The sequence below is a fragment of the Otolemur garnettii genome, unplaced genomic scaffold (assembly GCF_000181295.1).
Source record: "Otolemur garnettii isolate 467f Iridium unplaced genomic scaffold, OtoGar3 scaffold00011, whole genome shotgun sequence".
Lineage (NCBI taxonomy): Eukaryota > Metazoa > Chordata > Mammalia > Primates > Galagidae > Otolemur > Otolemur garnettii.
In genome coordinates, this window is record NW_003852406.1 from 4,477,358 (window position 1) to 4,488,812 (window position 11,455).

The window sequence follows — 11,455 nt, forward strand, 5'->3', positions numbered from 1 at the left end:
CCTTAGCCGGTTGAGCTATAGGTGCCGAGCCAAGAATACTATTTTAAAATGTTGATTTCTAATTGGAACCTTTATTTGAATTGGTAATAATTCCTTAATTTAAAGATATGCCAATAAAATATAACTTGTTCTAATTCCAGACAAATCTATAAAGTTACTTGATTTTTCAAATAAATTGCTCTCTAGAGACCAAAAGAAACTATTTAAAAACTATTCCATTAGTGTAGCTCCTTTTGCCAGTTGGATGTTCTCATTCACGTCTGTTCTCTGAGTCACTAAAAAAAATTTTTGTAATCATCCAAGTGATGAGATAAACATTATAACACCCATAAACTCATTCCAAATAAAACCCCCTCACTCTAATGCCATCAACGTGAGTCATTTGTCAAGTTTATGGCTAGATAATGAAGTGAGGTTGAACAGGGTGATCTCTGAGATAACTTTTTCCTAAGTAGCCTATTCTTTTCCTGTCTTTTTTATAGGAGCCGGAAAAGTTAGCCTGTTTTATTAGCAAGTTGATAATAAATTATGTAACTTACATGTATACTCTTATTTTTTAAGCAACAGAAGAGAAGAAAAATTATGCTTCCATTCAAGTCCCAAGGCATTCTTGGAAATGTCTAAAAATACAAAAATAGTGAATCCAGTCTTCTCCCCTGGGAGTCAGTGAGCGGGCCAGAAGCGAAGCACAGGCCCGGAAGACATGGGTTTTTCAAGGATAGAGAAGAAGAGCTTCTTCCCATATATGCAAGCCATGAATCTCCTTTTTAGAATTCACCCCTTAATTTATAAATCAGTAAAAAAAAAAAAACAAACAGAAGTTGAAGTAACTCACTCAAGATCTCATGATCAAAGAGTGAAAAAGCTGGGCCTTGAACCCATGTCCCCTGAACAGTCCAGGGCTATCCCAGTTTTCTATACTGCATCTAATAAGTATGTGAAATGGCCTCATTACACAAATTCTTGAACAGCTCTGCAGCCCCTATTGGCGTCTACAATGCCAGTATCAGTTGCTTTGCTTTCTGCAGTTCAAAACTATAGCCATGTGATCTTTTTTTTTCTTTGAGACGGAGCCTCAACCTATCCCCCTGGGTAGAGTGCTGTGGCATTACAGCTCACAGCAACCTCCAACTCCTGGGCTCAAGCAAGTCTCCTGCCTCCGCCTCCCAAGTAGCTGGGACTACAGGCGCCCGCCACAACGCCTGGCCATTTTTTGGTTGCAGCCGTCATTGTTGTTTGGCGGGCCCGGGCTGGGGATTCGAACCCGTCACCTTAGGTGTATGTGGCTGGCACCTTAGCCGCTTGAGCCACAGGCGCCGAGCCATAGCCATGTGATCTTGATAATAATTTTTTTTTTTTTTCAGTTTTTGGCCTGGGCTGGGTTTGAACCCACCACCTCTGGTATATGGGGCTGGCGCCACCCTATCTTGACAATAATTTTAAGCATTATATCAAACTTAATTTTTATAGACACTCTTAGAATATCTAAAATCTTTAGTGCATCCAGTATGCCATAGGTTAATCCTGTTGATTTGTATATCATATTTTTTTGCAGGGGAGTGGTCAGATCCACATATTAGGGTCAGGAAAATTTTATATATATGAAAGGATATTTCTCTTGCAGTGTAGAAAAGCTTAACAGCAGAAAAGTAGAGCGGCCTCTTGACGCTGGCTGTCTTCCCATCTGCTTCAGCATATGTTTTAAGAACTTATGCTCTATTACCTCAGCCCTGAGCTATTTTTTTCCAAAGGAAGCTGAAATAAATTGGGGAAAAAATAGTCCAGCTTTCCAAAGTAGACTCATAGGTTTTCAGTGTCCACTGTGTAAATAACAGATCAGTGTTACAGCTCCAAGAGGAGAAAAGTAAATAGGAACCAGCTGCTTCTCTCCCAGAGCGGAGAAACACCTGATGTTATTCCCATTGTCACCAGTGCTCCTGTAGATATGTGGAGATCTCAATACTGGTGGCAGTTGTTCTCGGATTTTGTTCCTCATGGGCATCACCTCAGAATCGTTAAAAAATACTGATGCATTGTTCTTATCTTCAGATAGCCTGATTTAACTGGTCCAGAAAGCAACCTGGACATTGGGCTTTTTAAATTTTAGCTAAGTGATTTTAGTCTGCAGCAAAGGTTGGAAACCATTGCCTTGTTTGCCAGTTTGATAACAACAAGAGGCACTGCATTATTCTGGTCTAAAAGGTAAAGTTGACCCAGCTCCAATCATTAGAGGCTCCAGATGCATTCTGGTTCAAAACCAGGCACTGACCTTTTCATAGCTGTGTCCCTTTGAGTGTGTCACTCAACCTCTCTGAGCCTTAGTTTCTTCATAAGTAAAATCAGAACAATGTTTACCTTTCACCAAGGATTGGGGTTAAAAAAAGAAAAAGATAGGACAGCGCCTGTGGCTCAAAGGAGTAGGGCACCGACCCCAAATACGGGAGGTGGCAGGTTCAACACCGGCCCCAGCCAAAAACTGCAAAAAAAAACCCCAAAAGATAAGGGTACTTATGCTTATTTCATAGAGTTCTGTGAAGAATAAATGGAATGTGGATATAGCATGTCTACCATACTTGTGTTTTAAATTATTTGTGAGATATATATATATCAGATTCAGAAAACATAAAATTTCAAGTCATTCAAATAATTTGTTTTCATTTAAAACAGAGAGATCAAAATCTGTGCCATTTATACTTTTTTAAAAAGGACTTTCTCTAGTTTGGATTCCGTCCTCACTGAGCAATTTTCTAATTACAATTTGACTTCTCTGTAGGAAGCCTTCATCCATTTACTCATTCCACAAGTATTTATTGAGAGCCTGCTATGTGTGAGTTCTAGTTCTAGGCATGGGGGCACATCAGCAAACAAGTTATTTGTAAAGGAGGAAGACAATGAACTTAATAAACAAATTATAGGATACAGTAGAAGGTGGTAAGTCATCACGTTCTTTCAAGTAAAAAGACAGCATAAAAGAAGGATGAGGGGGATGGGGTATTTCATTTAAAAACAGAGAGACTGGCCCAGGGTGGTGGTTCATGCCTATAATCCTAGCACTCTGAGAGGCCAAAATGGGTTTGAGCTCAGGAGTTGGAGACCTTCCTGAGCAAGAGCGAGACCCCATCTATAATAAAAATATTCGGGTATTGTGGCAGGTGCCTATAGTCCTAGCTACTTGGGATGCTGAGGCAAGAGGGTCACTTGAGCCCAAGAGTTTGAGATTGCCATGAGCTACGATGACATGGCACTCTACTGCGGGTGTCAAAGCAAGACTCCATGTCAAAAATAAAATAATAATAAAGACTGTTCTCATTGTATATGTTATTACCCATAAGAGAGTAGTCTCAATGGATTACAGTCTAGTTTTCTTTAAACTGTAGTAAACTTGGCTCGGCGCCTATAGCTCAACCGGCTAGGGCGCCAGCCACGTACACCTGAGGTGGCGGGTTCGAATCCCCAGCCCGGACCCGCCAAGCAACAATGACGGCTGCAACCAAAAAATAGCCGGGCGTTGTGGTGGGCGCCTGTGGTCCCAGCTACTTGGGAGGCGGAGGCAGGAGACTCGCTTGAGCCCAGGAGTTGGAGGTTGCTGTGAGCTGTAATGCCACGGCACGCTACCCAGGGGGAGAGCTTGAGGCTCTGTCTCAAAAAAAAAAAAAAAACTGTAGTAAACTTATTCTTTGTGGTGGGTTGATAATGTCAGTATAGTGAATAAATTTGCTTTTCATACATTTCCTATTTTTAAAATCCTTCACGATTTTTATAGGCAATTGGTTCCAGAACAAAAGCAACCTGGTAAGATAATGATGAGACCTCTATTTCCAATTGTCTTGTGTTGAGTTCCCTCCAAAGTTGAGCCTAAGAGAAGGCTTCACGGTGAAGTAGTCTAATTGGGAGGTGACTCCAGGACACACCACTACGGGGTTAGGTACATGAGCTGGAGAAGGGAGAGAAGCCTATGTAAGATGTGTTAATGAGCGGGTTTCAGCTATGGGCAACTGGAACTCAATTTCACTGAAGACCTCTGGGGAACCACAGCTAGAACCTGCCTGAGCAATGAGGAAGCTGATGCGTCAGTCTACCAATTTGCCCCATTATCAGTTAAGTATATCCATCATCAGCATATCAGGAGAGAGCGGGAGGCATGACAGTGGGGAATGTCTGCTACATTATGATAGAAACCTCATGGGGTTTTTTAGTCTCTTAATTCAGAATTATTTTTAAACAGAGACTAAGCTGTATTTTTACTTATTTCAAGTAAGCTCATCACATTGTGATACAATATCATGGAAAAAATGCTGAAAATTATTTAAAGAGCAAGACTACTTTCAGAAATACTCAAAAGTCTCAGAAGCCCTGACTACCTAATGGGCTACTGACAAATCATTATTTATTAAAGCAAACCCAGTGAGTATCACTAATGTGATTTAAACTCTTCATAAACAATGTGGTTGCATTGTTTAGTAACAGTCTACACCAAGATTTCCTTCCTTGTTCAAAACGCCTTATCTAAGTGAATTAATTTTAAATAGAAAACAATTTTTTATGTCAATAAATCATCCAATTAATCATCTCAGCAACCAGCGATAGACTGTGGAAATCTCTGTATTGGGTGTGCTGTAATGGATTGCTCTTCACATGCTTTGACATTCTTAAAAACAAGCCACTGAAATCAAGGGTGTTTCTACACCCTTGTAGGCTATTGAAGTGAACAGGGGCTAAAGATTGTGGGCCGGCACAATGTTTGCGACTATAATCCTAGCACTCAGGGAGGCCAAGGCAGGTGAATTGTTGGAGCTCAGGAGCTGAAGACCAGCCTGAGCAAGGGCAAGACCCGTCTTTACTAAAAATAGAAAAACTAAGACCAGGTACAGTGGCTCATGCCTGTAATCCTAGAACTCTAAGAGGCGTAGGTGGGTGGATTGCCTGACCTCACGAGTTTAAGACCATGCTGAGCTAGAGGAGATCTCATCTCTAAAAATAGCCAGGCATTGTGGCAGGTTCCTGTAGTCCCAGCTACTCAAGAGGCTGAGGCAGAAGAATCGCTTAAGCCCAAGAGCTTGAGGTTGCTGTGAGCTGTGATGCTACAGCACTCTACTAAGGGTGACAAAGTGAGACTCTGTCTCAAAGCAATTTATTAATTAATTAAAATAAAAATAGAAAAAGTAGCCAAGCATGGTACTGGGTGCCTGTAGTCTCAGTCACTCGAGAGGCTGAGACAAGAGGATCTCTTGATCCCAAGAGTTTGAAGTTGCTGTGAGCTATGACTCCACGTTACTCTCTTGAGGGTGACAAAGTGAGACACTGTCTCAAAAATAAAATAAAATAAAATAAAGATTGTGGAGCTCTTCTGTTGTCCATTTATACCTTTCTGCTTAGGAAAGTCTCTGTGCTTCTGTAAGGACCAGATAACATAGACCTCCTCAGGGCTTCAAGATAAGGAAAAAGATGTCAAGAAGTCATTTAGATAAATGCAGTGGTGGAAAATGGAACATTGAAGGCTCTTAAAACAGTGTTATTGTACACGGACAGTAGTCAGATACAGCCGGGTTCAAGCCTGGCTCTCCTGGGTGATTTTAGCATATTACTTTATCTATCTGTGCTTTAGTTTTTTCATTTGTAAAATGGGAAAATACTATTAGGTTGTTGTGAAAAATGCATTTTGGAGCCTAAAGCACAGTCCCTGGTGTGTGATAGGCATACAGAAGAGGTTGCTCAACCAAGAGGCATGCACGGTAGACTAGAAGTGACAGGGCTCCAGGAGGGCGTCTGTCTGGGTGGTCACCACACTGAGCTTCACAGCCATTGCTTCTGCAGAGGCCCTGGGCTTTGAAAACCTCTCCGTAAAAGCCATCTGGTCCCTGAGTAAGGGAATGATTGATTTCTTTGACATAGGACAAGGGCGCATTAGTGGCCATATTCAAAGACAGGGTCTTCTCTTTCAGATAATACAGGTAGTAGAAACTAAGCAGATCAGAGTTCAAATCCCAGCTCTGTTCTTTCCTGTATGGCATTAGCCAAGTCACTTAGCCTCTCTGAGCCTCAGATTCTCATTTCTAAGTTAATGGTAACGGAGCAGCACAGAGTAGGTGCTTCGGGGATGCCTGGTATTCCCCAGCCACACTTGAGGCCTCCTGGAGAGTGTTTATATGCAAGGGAGTTTTATTAGAACCAGTTCTGGGTGGCACCTGTGGCTCAGCGAATAGGGTGCTGGACCCATATACCAACGGTGGCAGGTTCGAACCCAACCCCAGCCAAACTGCAACAAAAAATAACCGGGTGTTATGGTAGGCACCTGTAGTCTCAGCTACTCGGGAGACTGAGGCAAGAGAATCGCCTAAGCCCAGGAGCTGGAGGTTGCTGTGAGTTGTAACACCACAGCACTCTACGAAGGGCGACAAAGTGATACTCTGTCTCTAAAAAAAAAAAGAACCAGTTCTGGCAGCGCCTGTACTCGGTAGGTAGGGCACCGGCCACCTACAGCAAGGCCGGTGGGTTCAAACCCAGCCTGGGTCAGCTGAACAACCATATGATAATTGCAACAAAAAAATAGCCGGGCATTGTGCATGTGGTCAGCGCTTGTAGTCCCAAGCTGCTTGGGAGGCTGAGGCAAGAGAGGTGCTTGAGCCCAAGAGTTTGAGGTTTCTGTGAGCTGTGATGCCACGGCACTCTGCCTTGGGTGACATAGTGAGACTCTGTCTCAAAAAAAAAAGTTCTAAGGTTCACCATCCAAACCTTGAAGTGAGACCCTGGTCACCTCTTCATCTGAATTTGTACACATCCCCTCCCAGGACTGGGCAGAAAGACTTACTTAAGACTTAAGTAAGAGCTGCTTACCCAAAACCACATATTTAACTGAAGTGTTGGGGTCTTTAAGTATCTTCCACTCTGGTTTAGTCCTCGACCTGATAATGAACCTTGGTTTGGAATAACCACCTCTATCCAGAGACATGACCCTATCTAAGAATTGTCAAGACTCACCTATCTGTTACAGTAAACTGAATCGAAACATTTCTCTGCCAGAGCATCAAACTTTGTGTGAATAATGCTCTTTGTCACGAACACCCCCTTCAATACACAAACACGCACGTACATACACATTCAAATATGCACATTACCCAGTTAGGGACACCACCCTGCAGGTGCTCCTTACATCCAGTATTTGTGGTTTTGAACGTATATGTGGCCTTTAAAGAGAGATACAGTGATATTTTATGAGTGTATGATATGGCTGTCTTGCCTTTTTCAGGGAAAACAGAAGCTTATTTGGAAGCCATCAGGAAAAATATTGAATGGCTGAAGAAACATGACAAAAAAGGAAATAAACAAGGTAGGGGTTTACAGTGGTCGTACTTTGCAAACTTCACCTGTTTGTCCAGGGCTTTTGCTATATAAAGATTCCCACAACCAAATTGACTGTTCTCAAGTCTCCCCAGAGAGCCCAAAAGACTCTCGTCACCACTCAGATACAGAAGGGAACAGAACTGCCATTTCTTATTATTCAAATCAGCCTTTCAAGCAAAGGCATTTTCTTTTCTTTTACATTTTATTATGAAAAAAGTTAAGCAGAAGTAGAATGAATAGTATAATGAATCCCCAGGTGTCCATCGCCCCTCTTCAGTAATTATCAACATTTTGCCATTCTCGTTTTATCTGCTCCCCTTCTTTTGGAGTATTTTAAACATTGCCACTTTCTGAGCACATGTTAAGTTTACTCTGTAATCACAAAAGCAGACACTCACTTACATAAAGCAAAACACAGAACCAGACCCTGTTTTTGAGCACCAGAAGCATAGATGCAGGTCACCCCAGGCACTCACAGTGTCAGTAGAGCTCTGGTTGGAACTGCTCAGTGCCATCATGAATAGGGGTAGTGGTGCCAAGGAGGCAAGAGGATGGGGTGGATCCTCATACCAGGACGGAGGGAAAAAGGGCCATAGGAAAGGCTTTGCTGGAAAGGTAAGGAGGACTCTGTCCAGAGAGAAGAGATGAAGGCAGAAGGACATAAAGGCACAAAAGAGAAGGTTGGTTCTGGGAAATGGAACCATTCATTTCTGCAAAAAAAAAAAAAGGTGGGAGGTGTCTAGGGGGAGGAGCAGCCAAGAGGGCAGCGGCCACACCAACGGATGCTTGTGCACCCTGGAAAGGAGGTTGGTTTTAGCCAGGGGAGCTTAAATTGGGGCCTAATTCGGTTTAGAACTGAGAAATCCATCTCACAATATTGTGATTACAGATTGAAAAGAAAAAAACCCAGAAGGCAGGAGAAAGATAAGGAGGCAAGAATCTGGAGCAGAAATAATGGGGTATAAACCACGGCGAGGCAGAGCAAATAAAAAGAAAGGGAGGAAAGAGCTCCAGGAGAGGGAGGATTCTGGTCTGATTCCCAGGTGTCTGGCCAGAGCAGACGCAGAGTGATGCTTTCCGAATGAGATGAGTAATGCTTCTCAGTAAAGTGCATCCAAATCACCTGGGGAGCTGCTAAGTGCCTCATTGCCCAGGTCACGCTTCAGCGCCACTAATCAGAAGCTCTGGGGACAAGGGCTCTGGCGTCAGTGTTTTTTTAACTCCCCAGATCATTCCAGTGTGCAGCCAAGTTTGAGAATTGCTGAGATAGAGCACAGTGGGAAGAAGAGGTCATTTCAGCACCCTTTTAGCTTGTGTAAATATCACAAGATCTATATCCAGTAGAACCTCTGTGAGTTGACCACCCAAAGGACCGTAACAAACTGGTCAACATAAGGAACTAAGGCTGCTGTACTGAGACATACATGTGGTGCGTGTCTGGTCTATGAAAATTAGGTAACTTAGGGACATGGTCAATACAGGGAGGTGGTCATCTATGGAGGTTCTAATTTCTATTTAGAAAGGAGAGCTTTAGTTTTTACAAAGGGTTACACCTAGATAAGGGGCCATTCTGACAGGCTTGGAGCCTCTGGCAAAGACCAGAGAAAGGCATTTTGAGGGAAGGAGGGAAGACCAGGTTGGCCAATTATACATATTCAACAGGCATAGGTAGACTATGAATATTCATGAAAGTGATATCAAAGCATGGGTACTGAACAAAACTGCATGTGACATGTGACCCACATTCACTTTGGCATGGAAACTTAACATTTAAATGTATTACAATTAGGCCATATATATCAAAATGTCTTTTCAGGACACAATAAGGCACTCACTGGAGTGTGCAGCCTCTGTAAACCAGCCAGAACCAGCCCATGGCCAGTGGTCTTCTTATCAGGAGAAAGTTATTAAAATCATTCTCTTGTCTAATCAAAGCTGTAGTTACAGCTTATGGAACAGGGACGAACAGTATATGATGATGAGGCTGCACATTGTTTTAATATTGCTTGAGACCAGTGGTTGTTTAACTACTAGGGAAAAAAACAAAACAACTTGTGACAGAATAGTTTATTTTTTATTTTATTTGGGTTTTTGTTGTTGTTGTTGTTGCAGTTTGGCCGGGGCTGGGCTCAAGCCCATCACCCTCAGTATATGGGGCTGTTGCTCCACCCACTGAGCCACAGGCACGGCCTCCTAGTTTATTCTTTAAATGTAGAAGATTTAACTTTGCCTTGTGTGGCCTTGGGTCCTGTTTATAATGTGGTATATCTTACTGCCACAAAGACTCTGTTCTGACAGTCTTATGATCCCTAATTTAACATTAATGCTGGTCAGTTGTTGTGTCTAAACCTCAAAAAGAAGAGGATATAATGAAGTATGTTTGACCTCCCATCCTGTTATGGATGAGAATTCAATTTTTTTTTTTTTGGAGACAGAGCCTCAAGCTGTCCCCTGGGTAGAATGCCGTGGCTTCACAGCTCATAGCAACCTCCAACTCCTGGGCTCAAGCGAGTCTCCTGCTTCAGCCTCCCAAGTAGCTGGGACCACAGGCGCCCGCCACAACACCTGGCTGTTTTTTGGTTGCAGCCATCATTGTTGTTTGACAGGCCCAGGCTGGATTTGAACCCGCCACCTTAGGTGTATGTGGCTGGCGCCTTAGCCGCTTGAGCCACAGGTGCCGAGCCAAATTTTTAAGATTTCTCTAGGGTCCCTTTGGCCAGGAGGGGGATCCATCCAGTCAGTTGGGGGTGGAGTTAGGATTTTAATTTTCATTTACAGATGTGATAAATACAATTACTAGGTATTCGTACAGACTTTAGTTCAGAATTATTCATATATAAATTTCCAGGCTATCAGTTACATTAAAATTCATATGAACCATATTTCAGCAAATCTGTCAGTGACTGGAAATGCTGCATTGTTTTATATACCACCTAAGGAAGAAAAGAAATGTGGCCAACTAAATTATACCATGCCATTAAGGACTGCAAAGACTTTAAAATAAAAATGTTTACCTTGGGATCACTATAATACAGCGTGTATCAAAATACATTCAGAAACTAATGTAAATTGCACAGTACACCAGTTTGGAGTATTTGTTACTGTTTTCACTTATTAGCAATATGAATCAGATTCATGGTCATTACCAACAACATCATGCAGTTCAATCTTCCCATTCCAGAAATGACCAACCTAGTGAAGCCTGAACTCTGGTGCTTGGATTTGGAAGGCAAGGTTTTCTGTTAGCAAACTTCAAAAGGATAGTGTTGAGTGTGATGCTGCCCTTTGCCTCCAGGAAGGAGGATAACATGCATATGCTCTCTTGAAGACAAACAGAGAGCTTTCTCCACTGCCCTCATATGTGCCCTGCCAGACTTGGGTCATCTCGCAAGCCATTCAGGGGCTGCAGTTGCACAAGCAGGAAGACTTATCATAGTTCAGACCGTTCCTACCTGCTGCTGATAATCTTGGTTTGTCAGGGCCTGGATGGCCTGGATCTGCTTCCCAGACCCAGGAAAACGAGGTCCATGTGATGTGATAAGATGATAGACTCTTTATGCAGCCTTAAAAAAAAGTGTGCTTTTGGTGGTACCTGTAACTCAAGCGGCTAAGGCACCAGCCACATACACTAGAGCTGGGGGGTTCAAATCCAGCCTGCGACTGCCAAACAATGACAACTACAACCAAAAAATAGCTGGGTGTTGTGGCAGGCACCTGTAGTCCCAGCTACTTGTGAGGCTGAGGCAAGAGAATCGCTTAAGCCCAGGAGTTGGAGGTTGCTGTGAGCTGTAATGCCACATCACTCTAACCAGGGTGATAGCTTGAGGCTCTGTCTCACAAAAAGAAAAAAAAAGTGTGCTTTTAAAAAAGTGAATCACAGCCTTTATCTCTTTTGAGTCTTAAAAGCTTAAAACCTCTTTTAAGGTTAACAAGGTGGCTCCTGGTTTGTGTGCCCTAACAGCCAGCCAGGACAGAGCTGGGATTAGATGCCAACGGTCTTTCTTTTGCACCATGCTGTTTTTTTCACTGCACAGAGTAATACCCGTGTCATAAAGACACAGGTTTTCATTTTCAAAAGAAAGCAAAATGTTGGCTTGGCGCCTGTGGCTCAAGC

General features: G+C 42.8%; 1 protein-coding gene across 1 annotated transcript in view; it reads left to right on the forward strand.

Annotated features, from left to right (window-relative positions):
- SCG3 (secretogranin III) overlaps nucleotides 1-11,455 on the forward strand; it is a 47,995-nt gene that overhangs the window by 32,494 nt on the left and 4,046 nt on the right. Inside the window, exon 11 of the mRNA XM_003784359.2 lies at nucleotides 7,247-7,327. Coding sequence (XP_003784407.1) covers nucleotides 7,247-7,327 — 81 coding nt within the window. The remainder of the gene's footprint in view (nucleotides 1-7,246; nucleotides 7,328-11,455) is intronic.